Genomic DNA, 21,860 nt, shown 5'->3' on the forward strand with positions numbered 1-21,860 from the left:
ATTTTAATTCCCTTTCGTTATTCACTAATTCAAGTTAACTGTCGAAATGCATTGACATTGACGTTTACATATAATATTTATTTTTGTATTAATAACACATTTTTCATTAATAATAAAGTAAAATAAAATAATAGTATAATTACTACAAAAACTGGGATTTTGTTGTTTTATTAGCCTTTATTAAGCATTTTAAGGTAATTCAAAAATGCATACATATAAAATTTGGTATTAATGATGCATTTGTCATATTAATAAAATAAGAACAAATTAAATAATAGTTTAATTAAAATGGCAACACTTTAAAATAAGGGTCATTAGTTAATAAGAACTAAGCATGAACAATACTTCTACAGCGTTTATTAATCTCAGTTCATGTTAATTCCAACATTAACTAATGCATTATTAAAATTAAAAGTTGTGCTTGTTAACATTAATTAATGGACTGAATTAACATGAACTAACAAAGAACAAGTGTATTTTCATTGACTAACATTAAAGATGAAAAAATACTGTAATAAATGTAATGTGCATTGTTTGTTCATGTTAGTTAATACTTTAACTCAAGGAACCTTATAAAGTGTTACCATTAAATATGTTTGACTTGGATTTTGTCGTTTTATTTGTCTTTATGAAGCATTTTAAAGTAATTCAAAAATGCATACATTTACATACAACAAACATTTTTAATTAATCATGCATCATAAATAAAATAAATAAAGAATGAAAAAAAAAAAAAAAATAATTAAAGTATTTTCCACGTTGTCCACTGTTTGTGTCCTGATATCCCCTGCGTGGCCACTAGATGTCAGTGTGGCGCCTTTTTTTTTTTTTTTTTTTTTTGCGACTGTCGCAAAGCTGTAGCTGCTGCATCATACTTTACGGCAAACACGTGCTTCCTGCGCTCTTCCGTGCCCTTCACCGCTCCGCATCGCATCCAGAGACGATCTTTGATTAAATCCGAGTGAAAAGATGGTCAAACTGAGTAAAGAGAGCAAGCAGCGGCTGCAGCAGGTGTTCCAGTGCGGCCAGTTCATCCTCCGCTGGGGCTTCATCCCCACCGTGCTGTACCTGGGTCAGTGAAGCAGGATTACTCGATTTACACTCTTTATCTGTCTTAATATGAGGCCTGCGATGGGGTTCAAAACATATATAGCGGCAGCACGACTGTGTTCAACATTGATAATAATCAGAACTGTTTCTAGAGCATTAAATCTGCATATTATTATGATTTCTGAAGACACTGAAGACTGGAGTAATGATGCGGAAAATTCAGCTGCGAATCACAGAAATAAATTACAGTTTAACAGATATTCACATAGAAAGCAGTTATCTTAGATAGTAAAAATATTTCACAATTTTTCTGTTTTTACTGTATTTTTTAACAAATAAATACAGCCTTGGTGAGCAGGAGAGACTCCTTTCAAAAACATTAAAACATCTCATTGTTAAGAAGCATCATTTAAAGGGATAGTTCACCCAGAAATGAAAATTTGGAAGAATGTTGGTAAGCAAACAGCTGATGGCAGCCATTGACTTCAATAGTCTTGGATAGAAAAGTACTGTGGAAGTCAAAGGCTGCTGTCTCTCTTCCAGATATCTTCTTCTGTGTTCAGCAGGTTTGATGGATGAGTAAATGATGACTGCAGTTTTATTTTTGGGTGAACTGTCCCTTTAAGCAGGCTGTCCTGCAGGAAGGCACCACAATCTTTGCCAAAATGTCCTGATATTTCAAGAAATCCATGATTATTATTCAGTGATCAGATGATGCAGTTGTGACTTTATTTCTCAGAAATGCGAGTTTAAGTCTCACAATACTCACTTGATAACTCACGATTGCATAAATGAATAAATTGCATATTGTATTATGAAGTCAGAATCGTGAGATAAAAACTATTCTGTGATTCTGAGGAAAAAAAGGCTAGAACTTTTTTTTAGAAAAGCTACTTTGTTTCCCAAAATTGTGAGTTTAAATCTCACATTTCTGACTTTATAACATGCAATTCTGAGAGAAAAAAAAAGTCATTTAATTTTTATTCCGTGGCAGAAATGGGCTTTCTGGATAAGTGTTGATTTAATCCATCTCTGATGTTCTTATCTTATTTATCATCGTTAAATAAACTGGGCATTGTCCAGTGCTCATAACTGCAGGACCGTGGTCAGGAGGAAGGGCTTCTGGGTTTGAGATTCTGCATCATTTCTGATCATCATGTGGAGATTAATGGTGTGTGTTGTGTGTGCGGTCGTTAAGTGTCTGAGCCGCATCACTTCCTGCCGCTGTGACGCTGGAGGAGAAGACAGACTATTATAAACATATCATGTATTATATATATATATATATATTTATAAATATTATATATTTTATTATATGTATATGTACAATATATAAAAAACTATATATATGTTTGTGTGTGTGTGTGTATATATATATATTATAGATATTATATCTATATATATATATATATATTATATATATATATATATATATATAAAATATAACGTTACCATAAAAATATAATATATAGAAACAGAATAAAATATATAAAAAGGTTATATATATACAATTTTTATAAAATATATAATGTGTAAATAATTTGTTTATAATATAAAGCTACTCTCTCTCTCTATATATAATTTATTACATTATTTAATATTAATATAATATAATACTATATATATAAAACATTTATTTAAAATATGACTATTATAAATAATATTTAAAAGACAGACAATCATCAAAATATATATTTATTAATGAATATAAATATACATATTCGTATTTATAATTAGAATGTATTATAAATAGATGTTGTATTTGTTATATATATATATATACTTGTTATTATAATATATATAATATTATATTTATATTATATATATATATATATAAAGTTGTAATTAAATATGAATGTATATGCTCATAAAATATATAAACATATGAAACTTTCATAATAAATTACTTATAAAACGTATTTAATAGACAAAATGTAATATAGAGATTCTATAATATATGGCTATTATAAAGTTATATAAAAATATAATAAATGTTTATTTATAATATATGATACGACTGTTTAAAAAATTAAATGGGCCACACAATCCCAACAATTAAACCAGCCTGAGCGCTCTCTTTTTCCGCTTAATATCTGTTTCAACTAAAATAAATATTTGAAGTCCACATACAGCATTTATTCAGCAAAACGAATACATTCAGGATAAAGAAAAGGATTTTTTTTTTTTTGCATTGACTTTATTAGTGACGATTGAACACACTTCCTCCCAAAATTCTTGCATTGTTTTTGCTGTAATGCAAAAAAAAAAAAAAAAAAAGAGAAGAGAGATTCATTCATTCATGATTGTGGTATTTCTTGTTTTGCTCTTGAACTGATTGAACTGAGAAAACCCAGTATTACAGTCCTGAGGAAATGGAGAGAATCAAGGAATTACCAAAAACATCAAAAGTAATGGGAGAAATTGCTTTACTTTTCTTTGTATATATATTTGAGATTTACTAAATAAAATAGGAATATAAATATATTTAGGAATTACTAAATAAAAAAATATATATAAGTTAGTGCTGAAAATGATTTAATCGCGATGTATCTCATCCAAAATAAGTTTTTGTTTACATTATAAATGTACGTGTGCTGTGTATATTATTATGTATATATAAATATACACACACATACAGTATATATTTGAAAATATTTACGTTTTATACCATTTATATATTTAAATTCTTATATTTTATATATAAATATATTTAATATATAAACAACATATTTTTCTTAAATATATACATGCATGTGTTTGTGTTTATATATACATAATAAATATACACAATATACACATATATATATATTATTTAAGCAAAAACATGTATTTTGGATGCGATTAATCGTTTGACAGCACTAATTTAAACTTAAGTAGGTATTAAATATTATTTTGTACATTTTAAAATTGTTTGTGTGTGTATATATATATATATAAAATGTAAATAGTTAAATATAATTTTATAATTATTTATTTTATCCATTTGAAAATCACATTTTAATTATGTACAGGTTTATTATTATTATTATTACTATTTATGTATATTTTTATCAAAATGTATTATTTATATAATCTAAATGCTATTATACAATTATATAATAATTTATTATTTTGTACATTTTAAAATTGTGTGTGTGTGTGTGTATATATATATATATATATAAATAGTTAAATATATATATATATATATAAATAGTTAAATATAACTTATCACTATAAATATTTATTTTATGCATTTGAAAATCACATTTTAATAATGTACATATACTTTTATTATTATTTATGTATTTTTTTATTAAATAATGTATTTAATATATGTAACTGGTTATTATACAATTATATCATAATTTATATATATATATATATATATCTATATATATATAATATATATATATATATTATATATATATACACATATATATAAAACATTATATGTGTAGCTATTCATTCATGTGTAATTACATTTAATTGAATTAATATTTTAATTTGTGCTAATTTTTAATGAAATGTGATCTGGATCAGTTTCAGTAGAAACGTGTTTGTTTCTGGCAGGATTCAAGCGTGGAGCCGATCCTGGGATGCCTGAACCCACGGTGCTCAGGTGAGTTCTGTGAGCTGCTCGTGTGAAGATCTCCGTGTTTTAACACACAGAGCCACTGGAGACGGATGCTGTTTTGTGTTTTCAGTTTGCTTTGGGGATGAAGACGCTCCTGACGGAAGCTCCAGACGGAAGCTCCAGACCTATTCACAAACCTGATGAAGACGCAGACGCTCGAGTTCTCCTCCTTCATCTCACGGGACGCTGTACCAGGATGTAAATACTTCACCCATCGTCTTGTGTTATTTTAAGACTGATTGCATTGAGAAACACACAAAATGTAACCGAGCCTTCTTTGTTTTTTTATTGAATGGAATCAGATGATTGTAAACAAATCAGTTTTTCAGTTTCAAATAAACGAAACCAGTTCATCAGCACTGATTTCCAGTGTTGTGCTAATGAGAAAAGCCCATTTACAGGAAATAAAAGTACTGGCACATAAATATTGCATTTATAAATATCAGTGTCAATAAGTTAAAAGCACAGCCTCATAAATATTAAATTATTCTGCCCTGAATTAAATAAATAAATAGGATGGTGAGATGAATCAGTTCTTGCCGGAGCTCCGGTCTGCGGGTCTCTTGGTGTCTTTTGCTCGGTGCGCAGCTTTGCGTTTGCTGATGTAATGGAGGGCTCTGCACGAGTCGATCATCACGCTGCTGAAGTTGAACAGGATCGAATGCGTCGTGATCTTGCGTGTCCATGCGGATCTGACCGATAGAGGAGCGCTGGAGACCTGATCCTGCTGTCCGTCCGCTATCTGCAGCTGCCAAGAGACACCAGACGTCTTCATATAAGTTCAGAACACTATATATAGACTACATAAGGGTCAGTTTTCCATTGATGTATGGTTTGTTAGGAGGACAATATTTGTCTGAGATACAACTATTTGAAAATCTGGAATCTGAGGGTGCAAAAAATACAAAATATTGAGAAAATCATCTTTAAAGTTGTCCAAATGAATTCTTAGCAATGCATATTACTAATCAAAAATTAAGTTTTGATATATTTACAGTAGGAAATGTACAAAATATCTTCATGGAACATGATCTTTACTTGATATCCTAATGATTTTTGCAATAAAAGAAAAATAAACAATTTAAAACAAAAAAATGTATACTTTGATAAACCTACAAATATACTCCAGAGACTTAAGACTGCTTTTGTGCTGCAGGGTCACATTTTGGGCTGTTGGTGGATTTTGCAACACTGTTGTTGGTCTGGATTTTCATGACTGGGATACTTCATAATCTGCATGTCTTTTCATCTGCTTTTTTAGTTAAATGTATATTTATTAATTATTGAATGAGATCTCTTTTGACCAATCAATTGATCTTTGAGCTTTAACATTCAATAAAAATGATTAAATATTTAGTAATGGCTTAAAATGCCGTTTGCTCACATGAACTAACAATTAAAAAAAATTATATAGTTATTATTATTATTATATATTAAAAAAATATATAAAATATGTAAGTAACCTAATAATAGCAATTTAATATAAAAATGTTATAAAATATAATATAAAATATATAAATGGCAATATAAAATATAATTTGGAATCATGTGTTTTTACCTTTTACACTATTATACTTTAATGTTCATTCATTCATATTAGTTCATAATGCGTTTAAAAATATTAACATGGAAGTTTTGTTTTTAAAAATGGAACAATAAATGCTGTTAATTAGTAAATTTAATGAAGTTAATAAAGTTACTAAATGCTGTAGTTGTTGTAAAATATTACCAAATATATTAATGTTTATGCTTTAAAAGAAATGCCTAATGAAATGCTTTAAACTGTAAATTATTCATAGATGCTTGTAGTCTGTATTGTTTTTATAATATATTAAAATGTTTTTTAATGTTGCTTTATAAAAATATAATTTAATCATTGTTTAAATTATTTATTATTAGTAAATTATTTTATTATTATTATTTTATTTTTATTTTTTTACTTTGACCTGGACCTGTTATATATATATATACATACATACATACATACATATATGTATGACCCTGGAGCACAGAACCCTTATGTATGACCCAGCCAGCAACGCAGTCTTAAGTCTCTGGGGTATATTTTGTAGCAATAATCAAAAATACATTGCATGGTATCAAAATTATAGATTTTTCTTTTAAGCCAAAAATCATTAGGATATTAAGTAAAGATCATGTTCCATGAAGATATTTTGTACATTTCCTACCACAAATATATAAAAACTTAATTTTTGATTAGTAATATTTATTGCTAAGAACTTCATTTGGACAACTTTAAAGATGATTTTCTCAATATTTAGATTTTTTTGCTCCCTCAGATTCCAGATTTTCAAATAGTTGTATCTCACACAAATATTGTCCTCCTAACAAACCAGACATCAATGGAGAGATTATTATTCAGATTTCAGATGATGCATTAAAGGGTCACATATGTATGTATATATATATATATGTATATATGAAAGAAAAGATTTTTAATTGTTAGCAAATCTATTAATGTTTATGCTCTTAAAATGAAAGAATAAATCAAACTCCTAATAAATCAAATAGGCGGATGTGTTTAAATAAAGAAAAGCAATAATCTGACAAAAAATAAAGAAAGAAAAGAAAAGATTATTACCGCACAATGCAAATCAACTTTGCAAATCACATTTTAATGCAAGGTTTCGGTCATGTGACAGTATTTCTGCTCTTAACCCTGCTTTGTGAGTGATCTGCTTCCTGAGGGGTGTGTACCTGGCTGTTGAGGGCCTCCAGCAGACGTTTGCTCGCGTGTTTGATGTCCTTCACCAGGCTCGAGGTCAGGTTTTCCTTCTCAATGAAGCTCCAGTTCTCTCTGTACCAGGTCAGGACGCTGTAAATGCGGCTCAGACACCTTTCCTGAAACATTGGTGAGGGAGGATTCATCACCAACACTTTCATATTTGACTGAATAATACAATGCTTGGCTTCAATAGTAATGATTGATTCTAAAGGAATAAAACATTACAAATGCAGTTTGTACCAGACAAACATTTGGACACACTTATTTTAAGTTATACAGTTATGTGTAGTAGTAGTACATTTATTTAGTTATTGTTTATTGCTTTTATTTCTAAACTACTACTTAGTCTTGACAAACTTGACAATCTAAAAATGATTTAATATTTGTAACACTTCAAGATAAAGTATCATTCATTAATGCTTTTTCTTACATGAACTAGCAATTTTCTAAATATAATATAAATATATCATATAAAAAAATTACGCTTATATAATTAAATAATATAAATATAATAATATATTAAAAAAAACTAACAACAATGTAATTTAATTTAAATATTATATAAAATATACAAATATAATATTAAATATATAAATAAATATGTAATGCATTTGTACATCATTAAACTTTGTTAATGTTTATAAAATGTTTATAAAATGTTCATATTAGTTCATAATGTGTTAGAAAATGTCAAAAGGTATTTATTAAATAATTTTGTTTTAAAATGAGAAATTTAAAGCTAACAATTTTCTAAATATGATATAAATATAAAAAATAAATGACCTGTTAATATAGTTAAAAAATATAAATAAAAATATATAGTAATATATAAAATCCTGATAACAATGTGATTTAATTTAAATATTATATCAAATATGAAATATATAAATAAAAAAATTAAAAATTGTTTGTTCATATTAGTTCATAATGCATTAGAAAATGTAAATATAGTTAAATAATATAAATATATAGCAATATATAAAAAACTAATAATATGATTAAATTTAAATATTATATAAAATATAAAAATATAATATTAAATATGTACATAAAATATGAAAATTATAATTTATGTGTTTTTACATCATTTAACTTTGTGTTAATGTTTATAAAATGTTTACAAAAATATAGTTTGTTCAGATTAGTTCATAATGCATTAGAAAATGTTAAAAAGTATTTTGTAATGTTATTGTTTTAAAATGAAAAGTTAAATTTTAAAATCAGCTTAGGGCTCAGAAGCATGCTCCTGATTAAACCGTGAGCCATAAACAAACCAGAGTCATTTGAGGGGAAGTGTGTTCTTACTGCGCTGAAGTTTCTGGACACACAGCCGTCGGAGGGTCTGAGGAGAGGGGTTTTGATCTTCGCTCCTTCATACGCCGTCATGTTCACCGTCTCTCTGAAGTCCCTCTCAAACTGCAGATGGAGGAGCTCAGAGTCAGTTTGAGTAACACAAAGCATCTTTGCAGTGATGTGAGTTGAAAAGCACCTGCTGGTCTCGCAGCGTCTTGACGTCTCTGTGCAGATCTCTGGCCATCAGATACCATTTCTGCCGCTCGCTCAGAGGACTCTTTCCCTCCACGTCCTGAACCTCGTCTCCAGATGTTTCGGATAGTTCGGTCAGACCGCTGTAGGCAGGCACCGCATCCACCAGACTGATGAACACTGCCAGTACGGCAGACAGGAAGAGCGCTGCGTCTGCAGAGGAAGTGAGAGAGAGAGAGAGAGCATGAAGAGCTGTATCTGTCTGTCTGTCTGTCTGTGTGTCTGCTCACGAGGATCCTCACTTACTCTGAGCTGACGACATCCTAATTGCGCAAGCTTGTGTGCGATGTCTTCTAGAAAACTCGGGAGACTTCTGAACCATGCTTCTCAAGTGGTTTTTATACACACTCTTGAGGAGTTTCCACGTCTCTCAACCCGCCTTTCAAAACATTTTTCATCATTTAGGAAGAGGGGGAAACTGCCCCTGCTTCTGATTTTCATAAATGGATATTTTGACTGTTATTTTTTTCCCCCCCTCTAAACTCAGGATTCCACAACTTGATTTAAGTTTCGATACTTTTATTGATTGATTGATTGATTTGATTTAAGTTATTTTTCTGAATATTTCTGTATGGGTATAGAGGCCTTTACAGTGGGGCATGTTGTCACAAAATTAGTCAGCTATTCATTGGCAAGAAGTTTTGAAATACACATTTTTTACCAAAATATATAATTTATATTTATTTATGTATGTGTTTATAAAGGCTACACACTCACACACACACACACACACACACACACACACACATATATATATATGTATGTATGTATGTATATGTATAGACCATCTTGCACGTTATATGTTCATTTAATATATTATCAGTTATTAAATTATGCATTATAGGCTATTTAATAATAATAATAAATAATAATAAAAATAAATGAGAAACCACAAAGTGACATACAAAATATTGTTTGGACTTATAGTTTCATTTTATAGTTTGGACTTCATTATTTTTATAGTTTAAAAATGGTTTTGTCATTTAGGAAGAGAGAAACCGGCCCTGATTTTGATTTTAGTTCATGCATTTTATGTGTTTATTTCTTCTCTTTTTTTTCTCTCCATTTAATATTTATGTTTTTTTTTTATGGGTATACATGCTTATATACAGTTGTAATATATAGTAAATTGTTGTTTAATAAAACTGATGTCATTAAATTAACATTTTTCAAAATATTAATTAATTAATTAATTATTACTATATTATCAATTATTAAATTATGCATTATAGGCTCTTCTCAAAAATCTGACAAAAAATATAAAGTGTTTGCATGATAGAAATCACAGAAATTATTCAACAAATAATTCACTGTTAGAGAAAAAATATTAGTGTAATTGAACTTGATTTGAAACCTCGAGGTATTGACCTCATGTCAACTTGCCCCAAGCTTTGCTTGTATCTTGTGAACTGAAAGTGAAACTGACTTTTCTAAACCCATATATAGTATAAAGTTGCAGCTCAGTGCATGATATGCTATATTACACTGAATATTTCATGCAAATCCAGTTTCAGATTCTTGTAGTTTTTTATTGTAATTCTAAGGAAAGACGCATCTATTATACATAAATGAGCTTTACACATATAAGAAATGAAAGCAATGTTTCTCTGTCCTTTCCTTCTTCTTTCTGAATTCTGCTTTCTCTTAAGTGATCTCGTTCTGTAATGCATCAGCTTTGATTGGTGTGAAGACCGCAGGCCTCTGGTAATGCGTATGTTGATGGTGTTTAGTGAAACAGAGGATTCCCCTTCAGCAGGAGAAGCTGAGGAGATGTTAGAGCGGCGTGTGGGTGATATTATTTTAAGCAACGGTGGAAGTTTTCAGGGTTTGCTTCGGCAAAAAGGGACAAAAACCATGCCCTATTTTCATTACATAAACTTATTACTGGGTGAGTGGGTTTTTGTTGAGTCCTAAATACATGTGTATATTTTGTTTCAGATCATCAAACAAATTTAAATATTAAAGATAACACAAGTAAACACAACATATGAAGGTTTTTATTATTAAGAGAAAACAAAATCCAAAACTACATGGCCCTGTGTGCAAAAGTGTTTGTTAAAACTGTGGTTTATCACTCCTGTGTTCAATTTCTCTAGCCACACACAGGCCTGATTACTGCCACACCTGTTCACAATCAAGAAATCTCTTAAATAGACCTGCCTGACAAAGTGAAGTAGACCAAAAGATCCTCAAAAGCTAGACATCATGCCGAGAGCCAAAGAAATACAGAAACAACTGAGAAAGAAAGTAATTGCGTTCTATCAGTCTGGAAAAGGTTATACAGCCATTTCTAAAGCTTTGGGACTCCAGCGAACCCCAGTGAGAGCCATTATTCACAAATGATAAAACATGGAACAGGGGAGAACCTTCCCAGGAGTGGCCAGCTGACCAAAATTACCCCAAGAGCACAGCGACGACTCATCCAAGAGGTCACAAAAGACCCCACAACAACATCCAAAGAACTTCAGGCCTCACTCGCCTCAGTTAAGGTCAGTGTTCATGACTCCAGCATAAGAAAGAGGACTGGGCAAAAAATGGTCTGCATGGCAGAATTCCAAGACGAAAAACCGCTGCTGAGCAAAAAGAACACAAATCCCAGTTTTGCCAGAAAACATCTTGAACATCAACAACACCAATACTAAAATAAAAAGTACACTGACGACACACAAAACCAAACTTTTTGGAAGGTGTGTGTCCCATTACGTCTGGCGTGAAAATAACACCGCATTTCAGAAAAAGAACATCATACCAACAGTAAAATATGGTGGTGGTAGTGTGATGGTCTGGGGCTGTTTTGCTGAAAAAAATCCTGAAGGAGAATGTCTGGCCATCTGTTCGTGACCTCAAGATGAAGCGAACTTGAGTTCTGCAGCAGGACAATGATCCAGAACATACCAGCAAGTCCACCTCTGAATGGCTGAAGAAAAACAAAATGAAGACTTTGGAGTGGCCTAGTCAAGTCCTGGCCTGAATCCTATTGAGATGCTGTGGGATGACCTTAAAAAGGCGGTTCATGCTCGAAAACTCTCCAATGTGGCTGAATTACAACAATTCTGCAAAGATGAGTGGACCAAAATTCCTCCACAGCGCTGTAACAGACTCATTGCAAGTGAAAGTGACATACAGCCAAGTGTGGTGAGCCATACTCAGAATTGGTGCTCTGCATTTAACCCATCCAAAGTGCACACACACACACACACATTGTGAACACACACCCACAGCAGTGGCGCCCGGGGAGCAGTTGGGGGTTCGGTGTCTTGCTCAAGGACACCTCAGTCGTGGTATTGCCAACAACCTTAGGGTTAGGAGTCAAACTCTCTAACCACTAGGCCACGACTTCCCCCATTGCAAGTTATCACAAACGCTTGATAAGCTAAGTAGCTTTGTTTTTTCAGTTTTGTTAATTAATTTAATTCATTTTAGTACTTAATTTATTTTAAGTATATACTCTAACAAAACATTATAAAAAAAAATACTCCTCTATATACATTACACTTTTTTTTTTTTTTTTTTTTTTTTTTTTTATTTTATGGACTTGTGGAATTTTATTGGACTTAAACTTTTTTTATAGATCAAAACATTTTTCATCCTATAAGAGGAAAATTTTGATTTTATATAACTGATTTTAATTTTCAATGGATTTTTATCTTTTTACTTTTCCCTTTCTTAAAACTCAATGAAAATGACTGATGCAAGCCTTAGGTTTTGATACTTAAAAACAAATAAAATGTATTTATTTATTTGAAATTTCTTTATAAGCATAGGTGCCTATGTAGTGGGGCATGTTGTCACATTGGTACATTGCTTTTTATTTGAAGAAGGTTTTATTTTTTTAACTGCACATTAAATAAAATACATATATAAAAATTTTTTTTTTTAAATATTCATTAATTTATACATGTATCTCAACTTCACTATTTCATGCACTGTAGCTTTTTCAAGTGCAGCATGCTTATCTTACTATTTTAAATGCAAACAAGTTACTGTGAAATGGGACCAATTTTATTACAAATAGGTTGCATTCTAACAAACAATTCTTTGCCATTCTGCTGCATCTATTTCCGTTAATGGCACAAGCAGCAGTGGGTGGTGATAGACGGGAAACATTTCTTCTGTTATTTCATGGTTAATTTCTACAGCATGAAGCCCTGCACTGAAAGCGGTCTTCAGCAGAAACCACGTTTGAGGTGTGATCCGTGATTCTGAAGAGATAACAGGCGTTACTTCAACTTTATTCCACGAAAATTGGGTCATTAACGGATAAACTAATGAAAGTGTTTCCTCTTTCTGAGCAGTCTTATCAGTTTATCTTAATTCTTTCTTAACCTTGCTTTTCGCACCTAGTTATCAGAGTACTAGATCTTTATGAGAGGTTATGTAATGACGGGAAAACATCCTCAGATGCTAAGGATGCTCTTACACTAGTTTTTTAAGGCCTGTTAAACATCCCAGCTTAGTGTGAACGTCTATGTCAGTGCTGGTTTTTGCCCTCCACCAGTAAAACCAAGCTGGTTGACCGAGTTGGTCTGTGTGGTTAAACTAACGGAGCAGCAGGTTTAGATAAAGTCTTGATGGTTTAGAGGTTTGGGAAGGCTGGGTGTCTGAAGTTTAACATACTAGCATCTAAAACACAACATACACTGGTCTTTTCAGGAGTGGAATGAGTAAAACCTGTTTATTGGGTTTCATTTACTCCTTATTTGCTCTTTTCAGAGTCAGCGCCTTTTGTGAGATTGAGCTTAAAGAAAAGGTTTTTCACAGAAATATGTAGTGAAACTATAGATGTGCAGATATAGATATTTCACATTTATACCATGCCCTTTTTTCCACAGAAATGAAGTGTGATTGTGTGGGTGTTTTTAGCTTTTTGTTTTCCGAAACTGACACTAACGACACCAAAAGTAACTGAAGACAAGAGTGCAATGCAACGGCCACAAACAGCACTGCTGAAAAGAAAAGAAAAGTGAATCAGACTCCAGTGCTCCAAATATAGACGCCCCGTTACGCTTTGAAACTGAGCAACTTTAGATTTTCCAGCTTGAGCAAACCCCGGCATCATCGTGCAACGAGTCACAGAAGTCAGGTTTGTGCCAAAGAGCCTGTGGTACATATATGAACTGGCCCAAGCTTAAGCCACATTGTGTGAGTTTTGCTGAGCTAAGTATTTTCTCCATTGATTGCCACAGTGAAATCTCTCGCGTCACTCTCTGGCGTGCACACATGAATGACATGATGACATGCAGATGTGAACTACAGCATGCATCTTTAATAAAACAGGATAGAAGGAATAGTTGCACTCGTGCGCTTCTGCTTAATGAAGAAAACGGCTAGCAAAGATGCGAGATTACATGCTTGAAGATTCAGACAAATTTGTAGTCAATAATAAAAACAGTGTACTCTGCCAGGACATATTACAGAAATGTCCATTAGCTCTAAAACACAATGCAAAATTCAAAATACAGGCAAAACACCTGTTAAAAATCGATACAGAAAATTATTTTATATTAATTCAGTTAATTGTGGCCTATTTTTACTTTTTTTTTGGTGCACATTTAAACAACACAGTGCCTTCAAAATTCACATGTGTGGTTTAAATGTGTATACTTCATGTTGTAGAAAACAAAATGTTAAAGTTTATTTATTTTTTCTTGTACTTATAACAATGAAACTATGGAAGCCTCTTTCCGCCACTGAATAAAAAAAAAAAAAAAAATGTAATTGTGATTTTTTTTTTTATCTCGCAAGAAATAAAGGCAGTATTGCAAGTTAATATCTCACAATTCTGACTTTATAACACGCAATTGCGAGATTTAAACTTCCAATTGCAAGAAAAAAAGTCCGAATAACAGAGTTTTTATCTCGTAATTCTGACTTTAATTCTCACAATTGTACTTTTATATCACACAATTGAGGAAAAGTCTGAATTGCGAGTTTGTATCACGCAATTCTGACAAATGAAGTCAGAATTGTGAGATAAATAGTTGCAATAACCTCTGTTTATTTTTTATTCAGTGTCGGAAACGTGCTTCCATACGAAACTCATTAGAAACTGGTCGAAAACACTGAACATTTCAAACCCACGGTTTAGTTCTGGCCTACAAATCGACCTCATACTCTGTTAAAACCTACACAGATGTATTAAAACGTTTAATTTGACATTAAACATTTAATCAAACATTTCAAATAACGAGCAACCACTAAAGTTTGTCAAAAAGAGCGCGATTTCAGACAAGAATTCGCGCGCATGTGGTGGTAACCATAGCAACAGCAGATCAACCGCTCGAGCGCCTGCCGTTGGGATCAGCCTCTGACAAAACAGAAATACTGGCATTATTTTTTGACACGGATAAAGTGTAAGTAATTTTTTTTGTGTGTGTAAAACTTCTTTAAGATGACTAAAAAACACAATTTGGGCTCCGCGTGAGGAATCTCCGCCGATTGAGCCGCGAAAACTGTCACTGCGCAAATTAGCAAGTCCGATCGCTAATCATGAAGGGCTGGACAACACCAGTGTTGGGAAAATACACAATTTTTCCAAATTTTGGCCAAATGTTTAGGCCAAGATAAGGGAGATTTTCTGCTTTTGGCCGCTTCCCCTCAAACCCGGTCGACAGAGAAATTTTGGAGAACTCTCCCTTCCTGAAAAAGCTGTCGCTAATTGACTTGCAAATTAAAATTGACCACAATAATTCTTCCCTTACGAAAATTAGCCATGGTTTTATCATAGTAAAAGTGTAGTAACTATGTTTTTTGGAATATTGGTATAACTACAGTTTTACTACAAATAGGCCTACCATGGTTAAACTATGGTTAGTGTATAGCAAAACCATGGTTAATTTGTAGTTACCATGGTTTTTTGGTTTTAATTGTAGTAAAACCATGATTTATATTCGTAAGGGTTTCTTTCTTTCTTTCCCTTCTTCGTGACTACGTAAAACGTGAATTATGACAGACTTATGGAAAGTTTCGGTGTGCCGTTTTAGATCTCATACAGTCAGAATGGGATCCTGTGTTAGTTTGAACAGGATGAAATATACTGTAAAGCTCAAAGAAAAAAGTTCTGTAAAGCAAACTCAAGATGGCAGTAAAACACTTCTTCCCAGCAATGTCCAGTTCAGTTTACTTACTTTATACTTAGGATAATTTGTAAAGTTTAAAGCATGATTTTACCTTTTGTTGGTCCTGGAACAATTTTCTTATCAAACCTAGTAAATTAAAGGGACAGTTCACCTAAAACTTAAAATCCTGTCATCCTTTACTCTTCCTCATGTTGTTGTTCCAAACCTGTGTGAGTTTCTTTTATTCTGTTGAACACAAAAGAAGATATTTTGAAGGAACTCATACAGGTTTGGAACAACATGAGGAAGAGTAAAGGATGATAAGCGTTTACTGCGGATGAAGTCTTTCAAGGATGAAATCATCGCTGGATTTACCAAAGTTTGCAAGGTTAGTGACATCAAATCTTGGAAAGATATTCAGAGGTTTGTTTCGAAACATTGATAAATTACCTAGATATACATGATCAGAACAGTGTGTGTGTTTGTGTGTGTATGATTCAAATACAATACATATTTACATTTATTTTTACAGTTACAAATATTACATCTTTTTTATTATAAATATTATTTATTTAAAGTAAAAGATACATTTTAACTGTAAAAGTAGCCTACATGTCATATTAGAATCGTATATATATATATAATTGTACATGATAAATATAGTACACATTTTAATTATAAATTAAACTTTGAAAAAACATATTTATATAGTTATATTAAATATAATATTACCATTTTTCATCATAAATAGGCAGTCAACGTCTTCATTAAAAATATTTTTTAATATTTGAAAAATAAGTACATTCAGAATTTCCTGAAGAACAATAATGTAAATCAGTATGCGATTTCAAGTGAAATATAAAAAAAATAACATTCTCCAGTGTTTATAATATAGAATAAGAGTTTTCTTAAATTAATGATAGAATCACATAAGAGTTTTCTTAAATGATTTTGTTATTATCCAATAAAATAATTTCTGGAATATCATAGATGAAGACAAAAGGATGATAGATCAAATATATGTTACAATATAATATAATTAAAAAATGTAATAAATCATTTAAAAAAAAAAAAAAATATATATATATATATATATATATATATGTATATACATATTTCTTTAATCAAGTATAAAAATGTTAACCTAACGTTCTTTTTCAGGTCTGTTCATATGGTAAGGAAGCAGATTTTTCTTCAGCATTTGTCCCTGTGTTGTGTAACTGTGGTTTCTGAACACATTAAACAGACCTGCGGCCGTCACACCTCACAGAGCTCGGATCACGTGACGTCAGCGCTGAGAGGAAATGACTGGTGAGGAAATGCTTCAACGCAGGGATTAACTGAATATTGACCGAGTATTTTAATCACGATAAGACTTTCTAAGAATAGGTGCTCAGTGTTTGAACGTAGCAGAACATCACAACAGAAAGACATGCAGACACACGCGTCTCCCAGAGGGACACTGATATCATTAACTCATATGTTCATCATCAGATGAATGCACATTCTTTCAAAAATTGTATTTTTCAAGTGTAAGTTGTGTGCCACAAACAGCAAAAAATATGATTGTTTCCCAAAGAATCCTAATGGGTTCAAATAAAAATCCTCTAAAATTATTTTATGATAAGATATATTTTATATAAATACGATATAGACAGGGCTGGACTGGGACAGGTGGCCCACCAATTCAATTCAAGTTTATTTGTATAGAGCTTTTTACGATACAAATATTGCAAAATTAAGTTTCTACAATATTTAGTAGTAGCTTATCAGTGATGACTGTCAGTTTATGTGCATACGGCCGAAATGTTCGGAAAAATCAATAAAAGACGTAAACAAACAGACGATTAACACTATTAACAGCAATTATGCAATCAAACTTAGAGCAAAATGTGGTAGTTCTGTATGTTGTCTCTGTGTTAGTAGCATCATCTGAGGTCCTCTGAGGGGTTGGCTACCAATCTTTTACATTTTTAACACACTCTACTAGATCATATAAAAAACAAATTTAACACGGTATGTAAATCCCAGCAGAAACAGAGAAACAAACAGAGACATAATTAGCGTAGCTGCTGTTCCAGCCAAGTAAAATTAATTAGTTTAACCCAAGCTAAAGAATAATAATGCACATTTGGATCAGATATAACTGCAGTCCAAAATTATGAGATGCATTATTTGAATGCTTGGCCAATAAGGTGTGTTTTTAATCTAGATTTAAACAGAGGAAGTGTGTTTGAAAACCCCGAACATTATCAGGAAGGCTATTCCAGAGTTTGGGAGCCAAATGCGAAAAAGCTCTACCTCCTTTAGTGGACTTTGCTATCCTAGGTACTATCAAAAGTCTTAGAGTTTTCTGACCTTAGGGATCGTGATGGGTTGTAGCGTGGGTAGAAGACTAGTTAGGTACACAGGAGCTAAACTATTAAGGGCCTTATAAGTAAGTAATAATATTTTGTAACTGATACGGAACTTAATAGGTAGCCAGTGCAGAGACTGTAAAATTGGTGTAATATGATCATATTTTCTTGACCTGGTAAGGACTCTAGCCGCTGCATTTTGGACTACCTGTAGCTTGTTTATTGAAGATGCAGGACAAACACCTAGCAGTGCATTACAATAGTCCAGTCTAGAGGTCATGAACGCATGAACTAGCTTTTCTGCATCAGAAACAGGTAACATGTTTTGTAGCTTGGCAATGTTTCTAAGATGGAAGAATGCTGTTTTTGTAACATGGGAAATATGATTTTCAAAAGACAAGTTGCTGCCTAATATAACACCCAGATTTTTGACAGTAGATGAAGTAACGGTACAGCACAAATTGTAATCTATGAGATTCTGTGTAATGTTTTTTGGTTCAAAAAGTAATATATCTGTCTTATCTGAATTTAATAGGAATTTAATAAATTATTGGTCATCCAATCTTTTTTTAACACCACCACTTCTATGTAGGCTATATATATATATATATATATATATATATATATATATATATATATATATATATATATATATATATATATATATATATATATATATATATATACACCGTCAAAAGTGTTTGAACAGTAAGATTTTTCATGTTTTTTTAAATCAAAAGTTTTTGAACAGTAAGATTTTTCATGTTTTTTTAAGGAGTCTGTTCTGCTCATCAAGCCTGCATTTATTTGATCAGAAATACAGCAAAAGCAGTAATATTGTGAAATATTATTACAATTTAAAATAACTGTTTTCTATTTGAACATATATTATACTGTAATTGATTTCTGTGATCAAAGCTGAACTATCAGCATCATTACTCCAGTCTTCAGTGTCACATGATCTTCAGAAATCATAATAATATGCTGATTTGTTGCTCAAGCAACCTTTTTTAGTATTATGTTGAAAACACCCGAGTAGAATTTAAAGTATCCTTGCTAAAATAATTTCTGTAATTTCTTCACTCCCCCCAAAAAGATAAAATTATATCTATCTATCTATCTATCTATCTATCTATCTATACTGACCCCAAGAATTTTAATGTTTATAATTATAAAAAAAACAAAAACTTCATATAAAAGATAAACACTGAACATTTCAATCTCTATTCATCAAAGAATCCGGATAAAAAAGGAACTCAACTGTTTTAAATATTGATAATAATAATAATCAAAAATGTTTCTTGAGCAGAATATTAGAATGATCAAGTGACACTGAAGACTGGAGTAATGATGCTGAAAATTCAGTTTTACATCACATAAATAAAATACATTTTAAAATATATTCACATAGAAAATAGTTATTTTAAATAGTAAAACAAATTCACAATATTACTGCTTTTGCTGTACTTTGGATCAAATAAATGCAGGTTTGGTGAGCAGAAAATACTTCTTTAAAAAAAAAACATTAAAAAATCTTACTGTTCAATTTTTTTTTTAACTGGTAGTGTAGATATGTATCATTGCATCTAGTTGTTTTGGATAAGAATAAAACGTCAAGTCTGACAATATAGTGTCTTTATAAATTTAAATCTAGATTTATTCACATTGGCCCATGGAAACCTCTATGAACACACTTGACTTGACTTGGCCAAAAAAAATAACAGGTGACGAATTTACGTTTTTATTAAAAAGTGTTTATGTATTCTACACTCATGGCGCGCACACATTAGGATCAGTTAGATGCCTGCCTCTGCTGCGACTCGAGTCCCTATCAAGCACTTTACAGATTCAGCTACTATCTGCTTGGCTCGTTGGCCCACATCACTCACCGCAGAGCAAGCCTGTTCTTGATAAAGCTGCTGTGAAAACGTGGGAAAAGCCAACGAGGAAGAGGTTGGAGTGAAACAATCTTTATATAGGTGGAGCAAAATACTTCATCCGTCTATAGCGTATTGTGATTGGATGTTTACACTGTCAATAGAGGAGACAAACCAATGGGCCACTGGCTGCTCGCTGTCCCTGCATGATGGTACTCGGTACCCACCGGTATAAAAAAAAAAAAAACATTTTGTCGGCCCCTGAAATGCCCGATTACCAATATACAGATATTAAGGATTGGTAAGGATTTTTTAATGATAAAGGTTTAGTAATTTTGTTTTGTTGTTTTTTGTTATAAGTTTTATTTTGAAATTTTGGGTTTTAATGTTATAGTTTTAATATTTTTTGTGTGTGTTTTGTCTTTTTATTATAGTGTTTTCATATTTTCAGTTTTCATGTTAAATTATTTTTTATTATAGTTTTCTATAATTTTAAAGATTTTTTTTTGTTTTTGTTTTTTCATTTCCTGTTGTCATTTATGTTTTTAATTTTTCAGTTTTCATTTTAATGATAATGTTTTAGGTTTTTGTCATTTTTATTTGTTTCTTTTTATGTTATTATTAATTATTATATTTTATTATTTTATATATTTGTATTTCAGTTTTAGTTGTTTTAGTAATTTTTTATGCTTCTACAGCCCTGGTCACATCTGAATGCAAGTTTGCAGTTGATTGTGGGGGAAAAGGTCAACTCCCAGAGCGTCTCCACATATCCCAATGGTAACACTTCTTTTCCATTTTTTTTTTTTTTTTTTTCAGAATTTCTTTTTTTGATTCTCAGATTACTCATGATCCTTTATGTTTGAGATGATCACAGAGCGTCCAGTGGAATCCAGTTAATCATGTCTTTCTCTCAGCAGATGCTCGAGACTGAACACCTGCTTTCCTCTGTGTTCTTCATGCCATCCAACACCTTGGCGTTACACCTGAAATTAGAGCACACACACCCACAACACACACATCAGCCCCCAGTCAACTCCACCGGGACGAGCTGCACGCACACACACACACGTGTCCTCCAGGCATATGCTCCATTCAGCCGTGTAGAGGTGATCTTTCATTTTGACAGATCATCAGCTTTTCTTTCATGTGAGATGTGGAGATACCGGTTTTCCGAGCGCGACCGTTTGCTTTTAACATCGTCATACAGTGAGAAGCAGCCCTCGGCTTTAGATTAGCTTGCGGATCGTGAACGTTTGCTTATTCCAAAAGCGTCCTGAAGGTTTTAGCTGCATGGCTGAAGGGGGCGGCACTGTTTCTGTCCCATCATGCATTTGTGAGCAGCGACCGGACGCCTGCCAACCTGTTAATGGATAACAACCCCAGGCTCCATCCGTCCTCAAACACATGCCTGAGCACCCAAACAATCTGTGTAAAATCAGAGACTTACTGACCTTGTAATTGTCAAAAAATCTAGCGATAACTTCATTACACGATGCTGAAAAACACTTTTAAAAATATATTGCAGTATGTAATGAATTAGCCTTGTTGCTGTTTTAATTAATTTGTTGTTTCATGATTATTATTTTGCTTTGGTCGTATATAATTTTG

The 21,860-nt window shown here is 31.8% G+C and overlaps 2 protein-coding genes across 2 annotated transcripts; one reads left to right on the forward strand and one right to left on the reverse strand.

Moving 5' to 3' along the window:
• Window positions 1-862: 862 nt before the first annotated feature.
• On the forward strand, window positions 863-5,029 carry LOC122133936 (mitochondrial import receptor subunit TOM7 homolog). The gene is made up of 3 exons (XM_019082310.2): window positions 863-1,072; window positions 4,603-4,651; window positions 4,737-5,029. Exons 1-3 carry the CDS (start codon window positions 970-972, stop codon window positions 4,750-4,752), a joined length of 168 nt encoding a protein of 55 aa, XP_018937855.1. The 5' UTR covers window positions 863-969; the 3' UTR covers window positions 4,753-5,029.
• On the reverse strand, window positions 4,930-9,243 carry LOC122148766 (interleukin-6-like). The gene is made up of 5 exons (XM_042776198.1): window positions 9,204-9,243; window positions 8,902-9,110; window positions 8,718-8,828; window positions 7,385-7,528; window positions 4,930-5,414 (listed from the first exon to the last, which is right to left on the reverse strand). Exons 1-5 carry the CDS (start codon window positions 9,217-9,219, stop codon window positions 5,196-5,198), a joined length of 699 nt encoding a protein of 232 aa, XP_042632132.1. The 5' UTR covers window positions 9,220-9,243; the 3' UTR covers window positions 4,930-5,195.
• Window positions 9,244-21,860: the final 12,617 nt, after the last annotated feature.

This window comes from Cyprinus carpio, chromosome A19, assembly GCF_018340385.1.
Source record: "Cyprinus carpio isolate SPL01 chromosome A19, ASM1834038v1, whole genome shotgun sequence".
NCBI classification, from domain to species: Eukaryota; Metazoa; Chordata; class Actinopteri; order Cypriniformes; family Cyprinidae; genus Cyprinus; species Cyprinus carpio.